The sequence below is a fragment of the Bombyx mori genome, chromosome 5 (assembly GCF_030269925.1).
Source record: "Bombyx mori chromosome 5, ASM3026992v2".
Taxonomy (NCBI): domain Eukaryota; kingdom Metazoa; phylum Arthropoda; class Insecta; order Lepidoptera; family Bombycidae; genus Bombyx; species Bombyx mori.
The window spans coordinates 11,854,104-11,877,217 of NC_085111.1; the positions used below are offsets into that span (position 1 = coordinate 11,854,104).

The following is a 23,114-nucleotide window of genomic DNA, read 5'->3' on the forward strand; positions in this document are numbered from 1 at the left end:
TAAAATAATTCACACAACTTCGCTCCTCGTTTTCTCGCCAAAAAGTCTAACCTCAATATTACTAGTAGTTTCATTTACTGAGAGGAAAGGCGACAGAATCAAACATGCCTAATATTTTTATGTTGTGTTAAATACAAAATTAAACGGATCAAAAAATGTTGGATGAAACGAGGTGCCAGTGGTGGATTTACACTAGGGGCAGTCAGGGCAAGTGCACAGAGAGGCAAATTTTTGAAATTAATTTTTTTTTTTATCTTATCAAGATTTCTCAATAAAATAATTTTCTTTTTAATTGATAATTCAACAAATTCAATTCATCCATTATTTGTGAATTATAATTTTGGCACTTTTGTTAAAAATTAATAATCAAAATGATTTAGGTAATCAACTTAATACCTAGGACATTTAAAATAATAATCGAGTTTTCTATTTTCTGGAATTAAAGAAATTTAATAATTTTTTTTATGATGTAATATAATTATGAGTCTCCCTTAGTACAAAATTTATAATTGTTAGAAAAAAAACAAATATTTATTTATGTTTTTGGAATATATAACATATGATAGGTAACGTTTCTGCCACTGAGCAAGTAATCACTACGTTATAGTTTCTGCAATAAATTAGTTACTTGAATTTTGAAACATAAAATATACAAACTATAAGTTTATGTAAAATTCCAGTATTGGGGCGGATTTTTTTCCAATGCCCAGGAGCGGCATTAGGTTTAAATCCGGCCCTGTGAGGTGCAGTTGATTAATTTGAGACTTTAATCAATTGAAAGGATATTAAATGAAACGAAATAAGATGTAATCTGGGAAAGTCTCAGAAAATGATGGTTATTATCGGAGAGCGCAGTGAACTTTTTGGAACAAATTCAGAGGCCACGTTCAGCAATCTTATTTCATGTTCCCACATTTGTGTAAATAAGCATGGGTTTTTATTTATTATTGAAGGATTACCGGTGCCCCAGAGGCCTTTACAGTTTCACCAGGACAGGTGCGCGAGCAAAGGCTCAGCTAGGACAGGTGGGATTAGCTAACAGCTGCCCGAGTGTCGAAAGAGACCTAACAACTCAAGAGCAGCTGCTTCACGAATAAATCTACTACCAGATCGGAATCACGACCCGCTGAGAAGATCCGAAGATGAAAAACTAAACGGACTGATACATGGTTTGGTTGTCCGTCGACGTGTACGGTTGTCGGGGTTCCTATGCATGTTTCTAGCCTTAGAGCTGAAGGCGTCTAATGCAAGAGCTATGTATTGGATCCGAATGATCCGTAAGGACGTGTCAAGAGCGTAGACGGTGACTGGCTTCTGAGTAATCAGGATTCGGGGAGTAGTCAGCGGCGGCAACGATAAGGCGATTATCATGACGCATAGCCTTATCGAAGTAGCGATCCGACGCTGACTTCATGTGTTTTCGGATTGATTCGAGGCCCAGGTCGTTGTGTAAGTCGATATTCCTCACAAACCACGCTGTATTGACGGCTAATCTGCAAAAACGGGATTGTAAGAATTAGAAGATGTCTGTCTGTGCGGACCGCGTAAACACCAACACGCGAACGCGAACACCACCCTCGAGTAAGTTATGACGGGCAGTATGCAAGTTTTGTAAAGTGTCACCTTGTTTCGATGGGACATTTTACTTCGCTTACAGATCATGGAGTAAAGTTGACCGAGATTAAATGCGGCAAGGTCGCGGACTAATTTTATAGGTGGGAGGAATGCCATGGGTGCATCCAGGTGTCACCCAGGTACTTGACTTTCCGGGCCCAGGATACATGTTGGCCGAAAAGGGTAATCGGGGGTGATATATGCATAACAATTATAGCAATAAACATAACGTATGAAGCTAGGCATGTGTATTATTATCAAAGACTGTGTTTTTTAGACTACTTGGAATAGCATGATATGAAAATCACTGGAACTGACAATCCTTGCTTTATGCAGTGAGTTTATCTACAGTTTAGCTATGTTATTCGGTGTGGTTTATGTAATTATTAAAAATGTATTAAATATGCATTTCATTAGAAAAAAAGGTTGCCATTCTGCAGGATTTCAAATCCAGTACAATCAAACCGGGCATCGTTGAATATCAGACTGTTACTTTTTTATATTACTTTTTTATAAGTAGATACTTAGTTAGTTTGTAAGTTACTTTTTTATGTACTTTTTTATATTTCATTTTTATTTTGTATTCAACACTACTTCGTGATATTACTACAAACCAAACCTATAACAATAAGTACTAGCTTAAATAACATTAAATTACCAGTTTTACGAAGAAGTCGTGTTTGTGAAAAATGTCTTACTATACAATGAGACGTCGATGTAATTATATCGCAGTATACAGAGGCTTGGCTCTGCTCCTGGAGTCATTGAGGTCAATGAGTGACGGTGACCGCTTAACATCAGGTGGGACCTACAATCGTCTGTCTAAAATGAAAATAAAGAGACCTAAACAACTGTACACTTTTAAAAGATTCATTTATTGATGAACATGCAATAGTGTTTGACTAAGGGCATACTGTCCTCTTCTGACTGAGCCTTAAGTTCAACCACTAGCTGTAGCCAAGCAGCAAGGTCACAGAGCCAGACACAAACAATCCGTTCCAAAAAAAAAAACGACTTTAACTTTTGTTCAGGCACTGATAGTATGTCAATAAAAGATCATGAAGTCGTCGTGGCCTAAAGGATAAGACGTCCGGTGCATTCGTATGTAGCGATGCACCGGTGTTCGAATCCCGCAGGCGGGTACCAATTTTTCTAATGAAATACGTACTCAACAAATGTTCCAGATTGACTTCCACGGTGAAGGAATAACACCGTGCAATAAAAATCAAACCCGCAAAATTATAATTAGCGTAATTACTGGTGGTAGGACCTCTTGTGAGTCCGCACGGGTAGGTACCACCGCCCCGCCTATTTCTGCCGTGAAGCAGTAATGCGTTTCGGTTTGAAGGGTGGGGCAGCCGTTGTGACTATACTGAGATCTTAGAACTATATCTCAAGGTGTGTGGCGCATTTACGTTGTAGATGTCTATGGGCTCCAGTAACCACTTAACACCAGGTGGGCTGTAAGCTCGTCCACACATCTAAGCAATAAAAATAAAATAATAAAGAAACGGGCTATGGACAGGCACAATGCTTTTAGATATTATGGATGAACCTCCTCAGTAAGGGGATCATATCAAACTATTCTTAGAGAATCTACACTACCTGATAAACCACTTCTATTAGTAAATACTACTGAGTGTTAGAATATATTATTCTCATTTAGAGTCAAGCTGGATCTTAAGTCGGTCAGTTATGTTAATAAAATCGCACACAATATTAAACGTGGTTCTCAGAACATACGCCTTATACCCAATTGAAACCACTTAAGAACAGTGTCTGACGATGTCCGTGCAGAATGTGCAGCTACGTTCTCCTATTGTTCGATTATTATTGTATCGTTATCATTTCTACATTAATAATTGTCTTCGGTAGTTATAACTGTGTACATTTCTTATCCGCCGAGTTCGTTTTCTTTACAATGACTGAGTAACTATTATCATTTCGATGGGTACCTACTTGACGTTTACACAAAGACAGTCTTTAAACGACAAACACAGGAACTATTACTGAATAAACATAATCAAACGACCAATCGCAGCATTTAGATAATGCGATTTATGTATTAGGTTCGTATCTGGTCTAAATGATTGACTGACCACGGTATTGTCTCAATGGTGCTACGGTGCGTTGATACGGGGTGCGCTAACGCAGGGCAGCCGCTGATAATAGATTAAAACGTCCAGTATCATTTGATCCTTTGTCGTAGGAGGATCTCTCGCGATAGTACGTTTTTAATTTAATCAACTCGCCGTCTTCCGCCGTTAATAACTTCAACCAGTGTCTATATATCATACAATGAAAAACAAGATATTCAAAGATTTATTTGTGTATTATCAAGTGATGTAAAGATTCTAAAACGGATAATTTTGCAGTGATTAGAATGAGGATCATGTACAAGATGTACAGGTAATGACATTTTAAACTTTTAGTATACGCCTACGCAGTAAGCTTAAATTAATTGTACTCTAGTTTTTTATCCTTAAAAATTCTAATTTATAGCTTTTATTGCAATCATTCGTAAACAAGTCTACCGCCCGACTATCGGAATTTACTTTTCGATTTGTATTTAATTATTAACACTTAAGACAATGAAATAATGGAAATCTTTATCAAGATAACATATCCACTCCACTTAAGGCCTGATAAAAATGTTCAAAAATTCAAAATTTAGCATAAAGTTGTAATTAGGTATGTGTGATAGTTTTACTATCACACATACCTAATACGCTGATACGTAACACAGAAGAATCAATAATTTTAACATTTACAAAAATGCGACAACCAGTTTGAATTGTACATACAGCAGTAATTACCAATTTGATATCATTAAACAGTCTCAGTCTATCTACAAAACCATTATCGTAATCATGTAGCCAGCGAAATGGGAAATAAACGATGATATATTATTAGTCAATTATCAAATTAACGTTAATATAGTTAGTTAGCACGAAGAATTTCCTGACAATATTCGCCTGGAGCTTCATTCAATTTTCCTACGGAGGCGCGTGAATCATAGATATCGAGTTTTTTGAAATGTCTTTATCAGTTAAAACTGCGGAATTCATTAATTTTCGTAGAATCAACTAGTAACAGGATTGTTTTTTATCTAAATATAAATTGTGCATATCCATGAATACATTTGCAAAGACATTGAACTCAGATAACAAGAGAATTGTAGATGATTGTCGCAAATCGAACGTTACACTGTGATGTTGCAGTGAATCAATTCTTCTCTCGATTAACATTGACTGGGGCGTGGGCACTGGGCAGGCACATCATAAAGATCAATCAGACAATTGGGGTCGCCACGCACTATGCGCAGGAGTGTCCCTAGCCACTGTTCATACCTACTTACAAATACTAATAGTGGATGGATAGGATGTCGTGGAATCAATTATACAATACGTACATCCTAGAAAGATTACTAGTATCAAATTTGATATGTAACAGATTTTAAAGAAAAATCGTGTTTCTTAAAAGTTATTTTTTTGCCTTTGTAGGCAGACGAGCATACGGCCCACCTGATGGTGAGTGATTACAACCGCCCATGGACGTCAGCAACGCCAGGAACAGAGCTAAGCCTCTGTTTACCGTAACACAACAAATTGTATTTGTTTCAGTTTTAGCGGGTCGTAGTTATTTAGAACTAGCTACTTTTACGGTGTCATCCCGAGTTTATTATTTTCATTTAATAATTTCTGACAATACGTACACGAAATAATTCTATCAGTTCAGCGTATTTTTAGTTTAGAATAAGGATTAGTTCTTAGTTTTTATTGTCTTGCCACCAAGCCTTATTCTCTGTCTTTAGTTCCCAGAAGCTCAAATTGAATCTTCAATTAGAAGTGATTAATTTGACCTTCGACCAATTGAAGTTGCAATTACTGAGAAGAAAAATAAGGCACTAATATTCGTATGTCTAAACCAGTGATTATCAAACTTCTTTCTTTTACCGCCCCCTTTGAAAATCAATTTTTTTTCAGCGCCCCCCATTATTTATACACCCCTAAAACTTTAAAACCACAATTTCATTAATTTAATTAATAAATGTTGCATTAATTGTAGTAAATGTAGTACCACGTAGTACATAATTATGTATTTGTAGATGCTATTATTGTTTCTTCATATTATTATATGTCCATACATCGCTACAGAGCGTGTATTTATAAATTTTCAAAGTAAAAATGAATTCTTCTCATCAATATGTTTGTTTAAATTCAGAATTACCAAAATAAATTGCTAGTTCACTGTACTATTACTATGCTAATTGAAACTATTTTTGTTGAATATCTTCCTCATTAATATAAGATTCTCATCATAAGATAATTAAAAATTTATTAGCTAGAAATGGATCCTCCGAAAAGGACCTCAGAAGGCGAATCAGTATGGCAAAGAGAGCTATGTACCAAATGGACCGTGTTTGGGCGGACAGAAACATCTCGAGGAATACCAAAAAGCAGCTCGTCACCTCCCTCGTCTTTTCCATTTTTCTCTACGGCGCAGAGACTTGGACCCTCAAGAAAGCCGATCGCCAACGCATCGACGCGTTTGGGATGTGGTGCTGGAGGAAAATGCTCGGGATTCGTTGGACAGAACACAGAACCAACGAATCCATTCTTACCGAGCTCAAGATTCCAATGTGCCTCAGCACTACATGCGCGCGGAGAAGTTTCGAGATCTTTGGAGATATTGCCAGAAAGAGAGGTGACAATCTGGAAAAGCTGCTGGTAACAGGCAAGGTATCCGGGAGAAGGCACAGAGGTAGAAGTCCAATGCGCTGGTCGAACCAAATATGCTCCACTCTCAATATCTCAGTCCACGTTGCTATCCACACAGCCGAGGACAGGCAGTAATGGCGCAAGATGATGCAGGAGAAAGTTATTAGAGGAGGCCACGACCCTCAGCACTGAGGATTATCGACGCAAGAAGGAAGGAAACTACGAAAAATAAATTAATATCATTTCGTATTATAGACAAATATGATAATTTTTCACAGAATTTTAGTTTATAATTTAGAACTGGTTCAAATAAAAACCGCCGCCTAAGTCAGCGTTTTTATTATTTGTAATAATTAATATCTATACTTAATATTATAAAGAGGAAAGATTTGTTTGTTTGTTTGTATTCAATAGGCTCCGAAACTACTTAGCCGATTTGAAAAATTCTTTCACTGTTTGGAAGCTTCACTATTCCTGAGTGACATAGGCTATAATCTTTTTTGAAAAAAATTAGGTATCCTTACTACAATTTCAATAATTTAACACAAGGTGTAAAAAAAAAATTCCTAAAATATTCTTTACGTCGCGTACCTACGAAAACTATTGATGATAGAATAAAATAATGTACTACGACTTTGTAGAAAACCTTATTATTTACAAAAAGTGTCGCGACAGCATATGTCTAACTAACTTTCTTTTATTTAAAAAAATGCCCCTGGTAAGACACGGAGTGCCCCCCTACCTTCGCCGACTGGTGGCTTCCTACTTGGAGGACAGATCGGTCACATGTACTGGACACGGTGGGACGTGCACAGGCTCCCGGTCGTGCGCGATGTTCCACAGGGGTCAGTGCTCGGCCCCCTTTTGTAGAATATCGGGTATGACTGGGTACTGAGAGGTGCTCTCCTCCCGGGCCTAAGCGTAATCTGTTACGACGTCAGCAGACGACACGCTGGTCGTGTCCCGGGGGGAGGAGGGGGGGGGGGTTTGCTGAGTTTGCTCGTCTTGCCACCGTTGGGGTGGCGCATGTCGTCGGCAAAATCAGGAGATTGGGCCTCGACGTGACACTCAGTAAATCCGAGGCCATGTGGTTCCACAGGCCCCGGAGAGTGCCACCTGTCGATGCCCATATCGTGGTTGGAGGCGTCCGTATCGGGTCGGGGTGCAGTTGAAGTACCTCGGCCTCATTCTGGACAGTCGTTGGACCTTTCGTGTTCACTTTCAGAACCTGGTCCCTCGTTTGTTGGGGGTGGCCGGCGCGTTAAGCCGGCTTCTTCCCAACATCGGGTGGCCTGACCAGCTGACGCGCCGTCTCTATACGGGTGCGGTCAATGGCCTTATACGAGGCGCCCGCGTGGGGCCAGTCACTGGCCGTGGGGGTAGCGAAGTTGCTGCAACGGCCGCAACGCACCATCGCGGTCAGGATCATCCGTGTTTATCGCAACATCTCTTTCGAGGCGGCGTGTGTACTGGCTGGGACGCCGCCTTGGGTCCTGGAGGCGGAGGCGCTCGCCGCTGACTATCAGTAGCGAGCTAACCTTCGTGCTCGGGACGTTGCACGTCCCAGCCCCAGTGTGGTCAGAGCGCGGAGGGCCCAATCTCGGCGGTCCATGCTGGAGTCATGGTCCAGGCGGCTGGCCGATCCTTCGGCTGGTCGTAGGACCGTCGAGGTGATTCGCCCGGTTCTTGTGAATTGGGTGAAGAATCGTGAGGATGAACGTGAACAGAGGACGCCTCACTTTCCGGCTCACGCAGGTACTCACTGGACATGGTTGCTTCGGTGAGTTCCTACACCGGACGGCAGAGTGCCACCATTGTGGTTGCGACTTGGACACGGCAGAGCATACGCTCGTCGCCTGCCCCGCATGGGAGGGGTGGCGGCGTGTCCTCGTCGCAAAAATAGGAAACGACTTGTCGTTGCCGAGTGTTCTGGCATCGATGCTCGGTGACGACGAATCGTGGAAGGCGATGCTCGACTTCTGCGAGTGCACCATCTCGCAAAAGGAGGCGGCGGGGCGCGTGAGAGATGCACAGGCCCGCCCCCGTCGAGCGGGGTCCAGGGAGGCGGATCTCGCCCAAGCCCTGGCCCTCTAAGTGTTTCGGGTCTCCCTCACATGTCGGCCTGGGGACCGGCGAAGGGGGCCTAAGAAGACGACGTGCAAGCTGCTCTGCATACGTTTTACGTATGAGCATCCGGGTGATGGAAGGCCGGCTATCCCCAACCCACCCTGGTTCTGACCCAGCGGGGTATTCCGTAGGATAGACCATTCTAACCGGCGCCATCTAGGCGGACTTCGGACAGCCTGCCGACCGAGAGGGCTGGTGGTCGTGGCGCCGACGACCGGTAGTCCGGCATCTCGAGGGGGAGGGTGATGGGAGAGATGTGCTCCGCACTAAACACTTCACTTTCCCCCCTTTGCCTTTTCATGAGCTCTGTCTCATGCGAGGTTTGGATGCTGGTTGTTGAGCGACAGGAGGTTTTAGTCGGTACGATTCCGACATGCCCCGCCCTCCATCCCCAGTGAAGGGCGGAAGCCCGGCGATTTCCGGCGAAAAAAAACCTGTGGCTCTCGGGAACTGCGGCGGTAAAGCTATTGCATAGCATTTTTTATGAACTTATGACATTATAATTAGACAATGATAATTTAATATTAAAACAATAATAAAACAAGACCACGCTATATTAAACATTAATAAAAGCAAAACCTTAACTGTCCCCTTCACACTCATAAGCTAAACCGCGCGAGAGAGAGATGGGCAGACTTTTCATGATTCGCATGCAGTGTCACATCACGCCACGCGGTTATTCACAAACACTACACGAGCGCAACGTGTGAATGTGTTGAACACGAGCTACATGGTAGGCGGGGTGAGGGGTATTAGGTTTTTTTCGTTATGGAATTTCATGATTCGGGCGCCGCGCTCAAGGCCCGCGATAAAAGCTATGCAATAGCTTGAAAATGTATGAACTTATGTTTATGGACCTAGTGCTGTGTCTGTGAGAGTAGCACAAATTTGGTTTAAGCGTTTTCAATCCGGAAATTTTGATGTCAAAAATGCACGTCGCTCTGGTCGCCTTATTACGGATAAAATCGATGCCATTTTTGAAAAAGTGGGGCAAGATCGGCATATCAGTAGTTACAACGTAACTGAAGAACTGGGAATTGACCACAAAATAGTTATGGCGCATTTGAAAAAAACTGGGTACACAAAAAAGGTCACTGAAAGAAACCTAATGAACCGTGTACTCATTTGTGATTCTTTATTACGACGTAATGAAACCGAACCATTTTTGAAGCTGATAACTAGTGATGAAAAGTGGATCAAGTACGACAAGAACGTACGAGAAAGGTTGTGGTCAAAGGCCGGTCAGGCTTCACAGACTCTGGCGAAACCCGGGTTAACTCGCAACAAGGTGATGCGTGTGTGTGTGGTGGGATTGGAAGGGCATTATACATTATGAGCTATTACCACCAGGCAGAACCATCGATTCTGAATTCTACTGCGAACAACTGATGAGATTAAAGCAAGAAGTTGAGAGAAAGCGGCCGGAATTAATCAACAGAAGGGGTGTGGTTTTTCATCACGATAACGCTAGACCTCACACATCTTTAGCCACTCAGCAAAAATTAAGAGAGCCTGGCTGGGAGGTGTTAATGCATCCGCCGTATAGTTCTGACCTTGCACCTTCAGATTTCTACCTGTTTCGGTCTCTTCAGAATTCTTTAGGCAGTGTCAGGTTAACATCACGAGAGGCCTGCCAAAACCAATTGTCGCGGTATTTTGATCAGAAGCCCCAAAATTTCTATAGCATTGGGATAATGTCCCTACCTAAAAGATGGCAAAAAGCTATCGAACAAAATGATACCGACATACTTTAGTTAAATGTGAATAAACTATGTTAAAAAATGTTGTGAATTTTCTTAAAAAATGCGAAGAAACTTTTTCCCTAACCTATTATTATATAGAAATAAAATAGTACAATGTTTACAATAAGTGAGCTGTTTAGGCTTACTATACTATACTATTTGACATTGGACGGTAATGGGTAAATTGTAAAAAATAATAATCTAAGACAAGTTTTTGAACAATAATTATATACGTATTTCCATTTTATATAAAAATTATGATTCTCACATCAGTAATTTCTTATAAAATGCTAGGAAAATGCTTTAAAATGCCCTTATGTTAGAAACAAGAAAGAAAGTAAAGAAAACCTCAATTTGTGTTAGTTTACGTATGTGTAATATTTTAAAACTCTGCATGGTAGTTTTTTTCTAATCTTTAAAATAATTTCTGGTGCAATGTAATTAAGGTAAAATTGCTCTAATTTTTTAACTATCATCGATCATGTTCCGCAGAAACTTGTTACAACTTGATTGCGTACGGTGTGCGGGCTATCCTACGAAATCTATGTTAATTATTTTAAGTTTTTATAACATCATACAGGGTAGAAATATAAACTAATTATTCGTTATTGTGTAGTAGGTGAGTTTTAATTTTAGTAAAATTTAAAATACTATAAATTAAATGAAATTACAAATTTTACAGCGCCCCCCTAACCCACATCAACGCCCCCCATTTTTTCGTGGGCCCCTTAACGCCCCCCTCTAGGTTTCAAACGCCCCCCAGGGGGCGTTATCGCCCACTTTGAGAAAGACTGGTCTAAACCAATATGATCGAATTAAAATGTTAAAAACACATTATCAATAAAATAATATAATATTATATATATTCCTATAATTCTTATAAATTCTGATTGTTTAATACATAATCCAGATCATATATAAATCTGACGCAGATAGGCCGTAAACGTACCTACAAGGAAAAAAAAAACTAGCATCAAACACACGAAAACATTTAATAGACCATTCTTCACAATTCATGTAGAATACTCAAAGCGGTTGCGGTTATCAGTATTGTGAAAACATTAACTACTTATCAAGATTACACGTACATTGATGAAAGACCAAACAAATAGTATCTAGATTATCTAGGGCACGATTCATTTGACAAAAATAAGGTCAGGTTTGCATCGTTTACCTATCAGTTTTGTTATTGGTAATTAAAACAGGAATTAACAATACAACATTAGTGCGTCATCTAGAGTTGCTTCTTTTAAAATTTATCAGTAGTTTTCCTTCTTCGAATGAAAAGACTAGCTGATATACAAAATGATCTCCTAATTGAGGTCTGATTCATACCAACAGTTATATTTTCTATTAGTACCTATTAGGATTCATCTCATACAAAAGTTTCACGGGGCTCAAAATCAAAATTATATTGAGTTGTCCATACATAACGTACAAGTATTTTATTTATTATGAACATTATTATAATTGACAAAAAATATATCACATAATAATATGTTTTAATTTTACGAGTATGTATATATAGTCATATAATATTGTTTATCGAGATATGTTTTAGTATATAATTTTTTCAGTAATAGTAATAGTAAGAATTGATTGAGTCAAACAAACTCAAACATATATATGTTTTTTTGTATTTTAAGGCCTTCATACTGCCCAACATACGATGTGCAAAGACTCATAGTTATCAGTAATGAGGTTGTTATTTATTAGTAGTTTCACTTTTCGGACTCTAATTGTGAATGGTCCTGTCAGTGAAAATGATCTCGTGATTTTTTTTCCTACCTTTGCTGATAGCCTTGAGAGGCTATTTCAGCTTCACCCTATCATGTAGGTGAGCACACGGGGCTCAAACCCGAGGGCGTTGCTAACACGAACCCTAGCAGGAGCCGGGCTTCGCAGAATCTAACACCGGATCGGAAACGCGACCCACTGAGAAGATCCGGCGAGAAACTCAGTTGGCTTAAGAAGCGATGAAGAAGTAGAAGTACGATGTTTTAAGCGATTTTACTACTGTCTCACGATAGTTGAAGCCCCTAGAGCGAGGGCGGTTTGAATTAGTATATTATTTTCAAGTCAAGGTAATATATTATTTTCGACATCGAGAATGATTCCTTTGAAGACTATGATTTCTTTTACTTCGTATACTGTGTCAATTTATGATTATGATTGTGAAAAGGTAAATATATTTTTACTGGTGGTAGGACCTCTTGTGAGTCCGCGCGGGTAGGTACCACTGCCCTGCCTATTTCTGCCGTGAAGCAGTAATGCGTTTCGGTTTGAAGGGTGGGGCAGCCGTTGTAACTATACTGAGATCTTAGAACTTATATTTCAAGGTGGGTGGCGCATTTACGTCGTAGATGTCCATGGGCTCCAGTAACCACTTAACATGAGGTGAGCTGTGAGCTCGTCCACTCATCTAAGCAATAAAAAAAAAATACTGTTACATGAAGTGCAATAAAACGGAAACACAATTATTATGTTTTGCAGTGACATCGTGATAGCATGATTGCAATTTACGCCCGGTGTTACATTACACGTGATCTGGGTAGAACAGATTCGTTTGTTAGCCTATATCGCTTGTCATATCACGAGAACACCTATTATCTTGCGACACCATTATACCATTACTCCGTGCCCTCTAATTTGTTGTTATTCCGCATCTATTATTTTCATTATTTACGCTGACGTAACGTTAAGAATAACCAAGCTATTTTAGATTTTCATCGCGAGACCGGCGCAAAATTATAGGTTCTCCGTTCGGCTATACAATGCAAATAGTGTTTTCAGAGAACTATTTCCGCAGAGCGTTTGTCATCCGCATACCGTCATCATTATCATACCGAGGATCCACTTTTATTTTCTGAAACTAAGCCAGTAAGCACTGTTGCATTCGTTTTGTTTAGTATATATCTATGATAAGCTTCACAAAGATTTGTAAGAACGTACTTTACGACAAGCCAATAATATTTTATTCTCATTATCCGTTTGTGGTTACTTAGTTAGTAAACAAGCACTAGCTACATTTAAAAACTCTTTTATTAACTTGATATGTTTGTGTGCAATGGAATCTTTGAACATAATTTTCCCCAACCTAAATAGGTACGTCCGATAAACATGAAAATTTGCACTCGCATCAAGGATTGACGTCGATGATTTTATATCTTCACTCCAATACTGGTAGGACCAGTATCAACAAGATAAAAAAAAATGTTGTTTTTTTTTAATTTATTTATTAGGCACACAATACACATAATATGCTGAAAAGATACACAAAAAATAACAAGTAAAAATAGAAAAATCTGGCTTGCAACATAAGCCATGTGCGCACGACTAATCAAAAAAAGTGCTGTTTGTACACAATGTTATAAATAATGCAATAAACAATTACACTACTTAATCTACTATTAACATGGAGGATGCATACATACTTCAGTGGGAGGATGCCCTTAACATTTTTATAAAAGTCACTAAACTACAACTAAAAATATCCTATTCAGTTGACGACTTTTCCAATTCGTTTTACTCGTAGGTGCAAGATATTCGCGTAATTAATTGGATTAAGATTATTTTTTTATTACCTGATGGTGAGTGGTTACCGTCGCCAGGGGCAGAGCCAAGCCGCTGCCTACCGTTAAATATATATTGTTTTTGTAAATTAATAATGCAATTTTTTAATTATATTATATTAATTTTATTTTAGTATTCAGGGTTTTTGAAGTTTTTAAACTACATTGTAAAGTTTGTTATTGATACAGTAGAATTTTATGTTTAGACATGCACAAGTTATTAAGGTAGATAGATATAGGTAACATTATATGTTAATAGAAAGTCAACACCTCATCATTTCAAAAGCATTATGCGGACACGAACCCGAGTAACTTATGTGCGATTGTAACAACAAAATGTACTTAATGCATTTTTTGCTTACGACAATGAAGTATTGTCAAAGCAGCCATTAGAAAACTGTCTTCTATGAACATTTTCATGAGAGCATCGATAAAAAAATATGCTGATAGACGCATTACATGTTACACGTAGTGAACATGAATACCTATTGCGTAGAAAACGTGTTCAATCTCGAATAAGCGAAATCGTATTTAAGAAGCCCACGTGATATTACCAAGATAGGTGTATACTTACTTTAAATTATTTTAATGTTACGGTACTCATGAATCTTTTTTCCTTCCTATGCTGATAGCCATGAGAGGCTATTTCAGCTTCTCCTTGACGTGTAGGTGAGCTCACGGGGCTCAAACCGGAGTGTTGCTAGCACTGGCCCTAGCAAGAGCAGTGCTTCGCTGAATCTACCACCAAATCGGAAACGCGACCCACTGAGAAGATCCAGCGAGAAACTCAGTGGGCTGTATCTATGGGTTAATTTACTCGTCGATCCCTCCATTGCAAGCGGCGGGTTCGGCGAGGACGCTGACTGGTGCTGGACCTAAAAGCTCCGTTAATTGATCGGGAGGATCCGTAATTACGTGTTTAGGGCGACGTCGACTGTTTACCATTCGGTCCACAGGATCGCCTGTGACTTCGTACTCATATATCAACCTGCCGCTTTGGTAATCAGTCCATAATCACCATCAGGTGGCCAGCGGGCTCTTAACAATGGCATCCTTAAAAAATCCTTCCAAAATTTTGTCGCAATATACAATATGCAGCTCATAAATTCAACATCAATCATCAAAAACATAACATACCTACCTAATTCTCATCATATCCTATATTTCTCTTTATTTTTTTAAAAAAGATTTTAGGACCTGGTAACTAAGCCATTTACGTCATGTCTTATTTTAACTTATATTCTCATTTTTATGAAAAATGATATGGAGTGAAATGAAATGAAGTTGATTAATTTGAGACATTAATTAATTGGAAAGAAATTAAATGAAATGAGATGAGATGATATGGGATGAAATATAAAACTTCGATATAAATATAGACAAACTAAATATTCCTTAATTTTGTTCGCTATCAGCGTTTTCCGTCTACCTCCGTCGCGTCGCTACGTATCGTTTTCGTAACGTGAAAACTGTCATACACGACGGCTATGTACACACGACGCAATTTGTAAATTGATATCGAGCTCCAGATTTTATGTAGAATAGATAAATATTTGGAGACGTCGAATAATAGAGACTAGGACGTTGTATGAGTGTAATTTTGTTGCATCATTGGTATGTTTTTATTGAATAGATAAATGGGTCGATGATCTCACGGCCCACCTTGTGTTTAGTTACCGGAGCATACAGAATACTACCTCCCATCTTGAGACTTTAGGTCAAAGTCTCAATGGTATTGATATTGGCTGCTCCAGTTTTCAAACAGGAACTCATAATTACTTCAAGGCAGATGTAGGGAGGATCGTAGTACCTACGGACACCGCTTCCGGGTTTCCGGGTTTGATTCTGACAAATCTGTTTTTTTTTTGACTAAACGATGTTCTAAAACTTGGATAATAGTTTATGATCACGTATTTAGTAAGTATTTATTACAAAAAATAGTACCTGCATGCGGGATTTGAACTTACGTATCACAGTTCATTTGGTTGCTCGGAGTTTTCCTACGAAATCGAATCAGGAATGAGGAGATTCGAAGAAGAACCAAGGCTACTGACGTAATCCGAAGGATTGCAAGATTGAAGTGCCAGTGGACAGAACACATTGCTCGTAGAACAGATGGCCGCTTTGGCGGAAAAGTTCTTGAGTGGCAACCGCGCACCAGAAATCGCAGCGAGGATAATTACTACCGACACGGTAGTTATGGTCAGTACCAAGATTCTGCTTATTTCTGCCGAGATATGCATTTCGGTTTAAAGGGAAGGGACAGCCGTTACACCAGTCTCACGTTGTCACGACCAACAATGCCCAACGCAGAGTACAAGATCACGCATTTTCGAAACATAAAAATTTAATCTTCGGTAAAATTAAAATTCTGCGAATTATAATAATATTAAATTATAATTTTACAGCTTTGATTTTTATTACACGATGTTATTCCTTGACTGTGGAAATCAATCGCGAACATTTGTTAAGTACATATTTCATTATAAAAAATGGTACCGGCATACGAGATTCGAACACCGGTGCATCGTTAGATAAGAATGGACCGGGCTTCTTATCCTTTAGGCCGCGACGACTTCTTTTGCATCCACTATGTCATTTGCCGATGTAAAAGGGAATCGAAAGGCTCATTGGTTTTCCAATTTTTTATAAACCCAGGTTTTCTCAAAGTAATACTTCCGGCCCCAGGATAACCAGACTAGACATGAACGAAAAAGATATTTCGTAAGATTTGTAAGTTTACGAAGAAGTTCTAGATGCATGTACAAAATATTTATACCAAAGGTTAGGATGCGATAACCTCGAATAAGGAGAAAATGTAAATGTTTGTATGACTAAGAATAACCTCTTGACCTGAAGGGAACAAACGCAATGACTATATTCTTTAAACTTGTACATACATTATCTACTTACAACAAACAGTGAGTCAAAAAGAGAAATAAATAATAATTAGACACTTTCGAGTAATTAATAAGTAACGGTTGACGAATAAAACTCAAAAAATAATAATGATAAATAAATCGTGAAATGACTAAATTTCCTTGAAATTCAAAATTAAAGTTATAACTAATGTAAGCTAGTGACTTAGCTTGCCTTATCAATGCCCAATTTATAAGCGACGAAAGACACTCTGCATTGAGCTTGGCCAGGAATCAGCAATAAGCAGTGGCTGTCCCTAGCTATGCATAATCCATGACCATCGGTAGATTCTTCTTAGGACCGTCCCTTTTGGTTAGATAAAAAAACCTTACACGATTTTACTAATGACTGAACGAAAGTACAAAATACTAGCGGTAAATTATTTTCAGTCTGCTCTATTATACTGACATTCTGTCGAAACAATCATACGATATGGTACAAAGGGTTGGCAGGATATGATAGCTGAATAGCAGAATGAATTTACTGGTGGTAGGACCTCTTGTGAGTCCATGGTGGTACCCCACCACCCTGCCTATTTCTGCCGTGAAGCAGTAATGCGTTTCGGTTTTAAGGGTGGAGCAGCCGTTGTAGCTATCCTGAGACCTTAGAACTTATATCTCAAAGTGGGTGGCGCATTTACGTTGTAGATGTCTATGGGCTCCAGTAACCACTTAACACCAGGTAGCTGTGCGCTCGTCCACCCATCTAAGCAATAAAAAAAAACTTAAATGCAATACAATGAAGTTTTTAAGTTGCTTAAGTTGCTGTAGATAAGCAGACACTCACGACCAGGAGGCGTCTACGGACTCCACATAGATGGGCGATGAGTTGGCTTGTCCACCTTCGCAACAGCATTTAAGTGTTTTTGTTTTTGTTATTGTAATTGTTGTTGTTGTGTTGTTGTTATTGACTGAACCCCTAGCATTACTAATGTCTACTAGTGACAGTGACCTTCATCGTCAGATGTGCCGTTAACTCATCTGGCTTTGAATGCAAAAAGTAAAACGATGTAAAAATATTAAAGTACAATTTAAATTCGTTAATCAGATAACGAACTACAATAGCTAAGCCCGTCTTTGGTGATTTATCGTTAGTTTATCATAAACAGTTTGTTCTGTCAGTCTAATCTAAATGTGTTTACTTTTCATTTCAGAATAAACGCGATATTATTTATGTTGGTACTATATTGTGCAACAACATGTAGCAAAGGAATGACTGAAATCGAAGCTCTGGGAGCAAAACCAAATCACTGCACCTATGAATATGCCTACGACATGTACGGAGCTCACTGCGCCGATCTCAGACTCTCAAAAATACCGAGCCTTAGAAGTGGCATTGAGGTGAACATTTTACTTTTATTATTTAGGCCGTAGTGGTAAGTGACATGGTCACTACACAAGGGGGTCGCGGGTTCGAATCCCGCCAAGGGAAGATATTTGTATGATAAATATAAATGTCTTTTCCAGGGTTATGGATGTATATTAAATATGTGTATGAGTATAATAAAACAAAAAAATCTTATATTTATTTCCGTTATCTGGTACCTGTAACACAAGTTCTGTACGAATTTATCACGGGACCAGTTAACGTGGCGTGACTGTTAGTAAAATATTTATTATTTATTATTATTATTATTATTATTTATTATATTATTATTATCATAAAATTATGGCTAATACATTTAAGCCCACTTATATGGAAAACTTTGTGACTAATAAAGTAAATTTTCCATGCCCACAAATAAACATAATTATAATATAATAAACATAGTTTTCTTCTGGTCGAAGTCGAATGGTCGAATGCGACGAAGGGTTCGACGTGCAACTTAGGCCACCTAGTATACAACCTACTGAATTTTTCCTCGAAAAATTTCAGTGCATCACGATTCCAATCCGGTAGTAAATTCAGCAAAGTATTGCTATTTCTCGGAGTAGTGCTTTTTTTTGTTGCCCTTATATGCAGACGAGCATACGGCACACCTGGTGGTGAGTGGTTACCATCGCCCATAGACTTCAACAATACCAGGGGTAGAGCCAAGCCGCTGCCTACCGAAAAGTTGTTACCGAAGTGCTGCGTACCGAAGTGTTTTTATTTTTTTTATTTTTTTTTTATTGCCCTTGTAGGCAGACGAGCATACGGCCCACCTGATGGTGAGTGGTTACCGTTGCCCATGGACTTCAGCAATGTCAGGGGCAGAGCCAAGCCGCTGCCTACCGCTTGGCAAGTTCTCTCATTTTGAGTCCCATGAGCTCGCCTACCAAACCGATAAAGCTCTAATAGGAAGCCAGAGATAGCCCTTCGAGGCTAACAGCGGTTGGGTAGGGAAAAAAATATTGGTCTCCATAACAAAACCAACACCTAATCCTTAACTATTATAATTCCAGATCTTGGACTTCAGCGACAACAAGCTGCAAGAATTAACAGGAGATACGTTGTCAAGTTATACTAGTATAAAATTCTTGTATTTAGCAGATAATCAAATCTATCTCATAGAAGATGATGCGCTCAGTAGTCTAACCGACTTACAGACATTGGATCTCTCAAATAACGTAATTTTGGAATTACCAAAAAAGATTTTTCAGTTGCCTTCTCTAAGAAAACTGTATCTAAAAGGAAATCCATTGATTCATATGAGTTTGAATGATCTGGTTTCATTCCAGCCAGTGAAAGCGCCTTTAGAATTGCTAGATCTGTCAAATTGTAGGATTAAAGTACTTCCGAAATGGGGAATTCTTTCTCAGCTAATATTCTACAACATTTCACACAATCCTTTGATTTCTATAGATCCCCATCACTTTTCTAGCATGTGTAATCTAGGAAAAGTCGATATAACAGATTCTATAGACAATATTAAAATTTGTGATCTTAAGCCCACGATAATGTGGTTTCAAAATAAATCTGTTTACTTTGAGCTCGCAGATTATTCTAGGTTAAATTCTGGAGGTAAGACACATATTTCACGTATTTAAATTGTTATTAATATCACTTGTGGATGAAAAACAATATTATTTTATCCATCTTAACGGTGTCTTTGGTTTTATTTCCATAGCGAAACAATTCTGAAGGGATCGATTTTATTCTAGTCCAATTTAATAAATTTGACCTCATGTCTTTTTGATTAGCTTGAATTCCCACGAAAGCCTCACTCACAAGCAAAGGCTCACATATTTCTAAGCGGTTACCGAAACCCGTAAATGCTGTCGACTAAATCCCACCATTACGGACTGCAAGTCGCTACGGCCTAAAGGTTAAGACAACCGGTGTACACGTATCAAGCGATGCGGACTATACTGATGTTCAAATCCCGTAGAAAGGCTCAAATATTTCGAATGAAATACGTACTTAGCACATGTTCTGAAATAACTTCCGTGATGACGGATATCTTATGGTAAATTATGTCGCGAAGTAGTCATGTTTTTCGGTTTGAAGAGTTGAGACAGTCATTACAGTATGTATATTAATAACCCTTTTATCTCATGCCTCAAGCTGGGTGGTGGCATTCGTATTGTAATGAGTATACATTCCGGTAACCACTTGACACCCGATGAGCTTGTTTACGCAAACAGTCGAATGGGAAGTGGTGGGAGTTTGGGAGCTTCAAAATGTCTCAATATGGCTAGCGCCATTGAAATTGGGATTTCTATGGACTGCGATAACAGCTTAAATCCAACTGAGCAGATGAGCTGGTCTACAAATGTATATTAATGAAAAAGTAGTTGTTAAAAAATTAATTTTATGATTTATCTAAAAATTATCTAAGTGTTGAAGAGCAGATAATAAATACCTAATTGTTTTTTCTTGTTTTTAGAATACGAATCGTGTCCTGTCTTAAATGGCACTCATATGAATATCAACAACGCAACATTCAATCTATGTAAAGCGGAACTACTACAGGTAATATTACTTTAAATTGAAAATGGGAATACTTTGATTTGTTATGATATTTTTAAAAAATTAGATTTGTGTTCCAGGTACAAAACATTAAAGCGGCACGGAAAACATGGCTTACTATCAGTGGCAGTCTTTTCGGATTCCTCGTCGGCTTCATATTGTTACTATACATAATGCATCGACACAATGTGGCGCAAACCAAGAAGCCGTCACCGGAAAAGCTTAAAGAGACAAAAAAACCCTCGGGCGATGCGGACAAACGTGCCACAGTTGTGCTGTTAGATAACATGTCATAGTGTCAAATAATACTTGATAAATACTGCTTTATGCAATTTTAAACTATCTCGATCCAATTTTTTTTAACATTTTATAATAAGGCTTACATTATTTGATATGGTTTCTAAAGTGAAAGCAGTGGAATAAAACAGCTTCAGCTTTGAAAAATCACACAAGTTTGATGAAAAACGCGGTTTATTTAAACGGTTAACTGCCCTACAAATTGAAATAGGGTTGTCGTCATTATTGTGTTTTAATATAATTTATTTTTCTGTGAATTTAAAAAAATTAGTAGTGTAGTTAAGTAAATTAGTAATTAGTAAAGTATTTATGTCTAAAATCTTGCAATATAATTTAGGTTGCAGAGTAGAACTAACATAATATGATTTGAGTATCAAAATTGATATGCATATATTGTACTAGATTATTTTTGTAATGTTTTTTTTTTATATAAATAGATAGAGGCTGCTAAAGGCTGACTAAAATTTAATACATATTAATAAGTACTATATCCCTAACACATTGTGAGTCTTGTTAATCAACTAATTGGGTAGATACATTTTATATATTACGATTTCTCCCAAAGGCTTTGCAAAAAAATTAATTTATTTTAATTGACATTAAGCATAGTACGTAACAAGGATCTATTAGTTAAGCTTTTAATTTGATATTAAAATAGTTGAAGTCGAAATTACCAAAGATATAGGGTATTGTATTTTTGCGCTAATTATTCGGTTTGTGATCTCCACATATTATCGCATTATCTTAATCAGCATAATCTTTTTATCTTCCCAAACTTAAACTTCGAAATCAATAATAATAAATGTTGCGTTGTGCGTTTTTTAGAGAATTCGCATCTCTTAAGAAATAGAGAGAACAAAATATGTTTAATTGTATAAAACAATGAGCCGGACACCATACTTACTGTTTACTACCAGTACACTTTTAATTTGGATGACTATTCTGTTTTGATTAGATTTTTCTTCGATGTTTTCCATTTCCGTTGTACCAGAATCCAACATGCTGTAGTACGATCGTTTTTGGGGAAATTTAATTTCTACCATTTGTTTTTTTTATTGCCACATTATAGGCAAACGATACCTATTCGTAAGTGATCACCGTCGCTGACAGTCGTGTCAATTGCGAAATTATCTAAAGTGACCCTGAGCAAAACACATTTCAAACTGCTACCTAGAATAAAACAGCCGAGCAGGGTAGCGCGGCTTAGTAAAGGTTTTCATGTTTAAGTTTCATTCCACCTTTTTCAGTCGTATTGGTGTATTGGGTTGATAACTACCCACATATAGTAGATTTTACATCCTCTTATTTGGGTTTCCTGTTTTAGGGCGGATTTATGCGCGTTTTTTTTTTTTTTTTTTTTTATTGCTTAGATGTGTGGACGAGCTCACAGCCCACCTGATGTTAAGTGGTTACTGGAGCCCATAGACATCTACAACGCAAATGCGCCACACACCTTGAGATATAGTTCTAAGGTCTCAGTATAGTCACAACGGCTGCCCCACCCTTCAAACCGAAACGCATTACTGCTTCACGGCAGAAATAGGCGGAGCGGTGGTACCTACCCGTGCGGACTCACAAGAGGTCCTACCACCAGTAATTACGCAAATTATAATTTTGCGGGTTTCACTTTTATTACACGATGTTATTCCTTCACCGTGGAAGTCAATCGTGAACATTTGTTGAGTACGTATTTCATTAGAAAAATTGGTACCCGCCTGCGGGATTCGAACACCGGTGCATCGCTTCAACACGAATGCACCGGACGTCTTATCCGTTAGGCCACGACGACTCACGTCGTATATATTATTTACGGCTGCATGCCTCTCATGTCGTGTAATCAGAGTAATTTACATTACTTTTTTATTTATTACGACAGCAAATTCGCAAAGCTACGACGGTGCTACAAAAAAGTTATATATTCATTTAACTTTGTAATTTTATGACATACTACATTATTAACAGTTCTGTTATCTAGTTATGTTTTTTTTTATATGCACAACTGCTTTTGTAACGCAGAATTTTGTTTTACTGATGAAAAGTTATTTAGGAATTTTATAATCTTTTCTTAAGAAAATGAATCCTGTTTTTTTGTAAAGTTGCCATGAAAGAGAGAGTATTAAAACTATTGTAGTGATTAATGTTTTTCTACCATGTAATAATATAAGTAAATTATTATATTAAAAAAAAAGCTATATTTAACTGTGATAGTTAATAAATTGGTTTTAAATTTC

At 38.3% G+C, this 23,114-nt stretch overlaps 1 protein-coding gene across 3 annotated transcripts; it reads left to right on the forward strand.

The window, feature by feature from the left end:
* Nucleotides 1–545: 545 nt before the first annotated feature.
* On the forward strand, nt 546–23,114 carry LOC101737873 (phospholipase A2 inhibitor beta). Of its 3 annotated transcripts, none has more exons than XM_038010970.2 (5): nt 546–1,581; nt 17,849–18,035; nt 19,080–19,638; nt 20,504–20,589; nt 20,667–23,114. In XM_038010970.2, exons 2-5 carry the CDS (start codon nt 17,868–17,870, stop codon nt 20,880–20,882), a joined length of 1,029 nt encoding a protein of 342 aa, XP_037866898.1. In that variant the 5' UTR covers nt 546–1,581; nt 17,849–17,867; the 3' UTR covers nt 20,883–23,114. The 3 variants fall into 3 exon arrangements, with proteins under 3 accessions (XP_037866898.1, XP_062524706.1, XP_012549214.1); XM_062668722.1 differs by lacking the exon at nt 546–1,581 and adding an exon at nt 3,395–4,023 and having other exon boundaries at nt 20,654–23,114; XM_012693760.4 differs by lacking the exon at nt 546–1,581 and adding an exon at nt 3,413–4,023.

What these genes read in the sequence shown, in the direction of transcription:
- LOC101737873 (XM_012693760.4), top strand. Translation starts at nt 3,998, where the DNA reads ATGAGGATCATGTACAAGATGTACAG. An exon ending in GCCTTAGAAGTGGCATTGAG is followed by an intron (nt 18,036 to 19,079) that starts GTGAACATTTTA and finishes TTATAATTCCAG; the next exon opens with ATCTTGGACTTCAGCGACAA. An exon ending in GTAAAGCGGAACTACTACAG is followed by an intron (nt 20,590 to 20,666) that starts GTAATATTACTT and finishes TTTGTGTTCCAG; the next exon opens with GTACAAAACATTAAAGCGGC.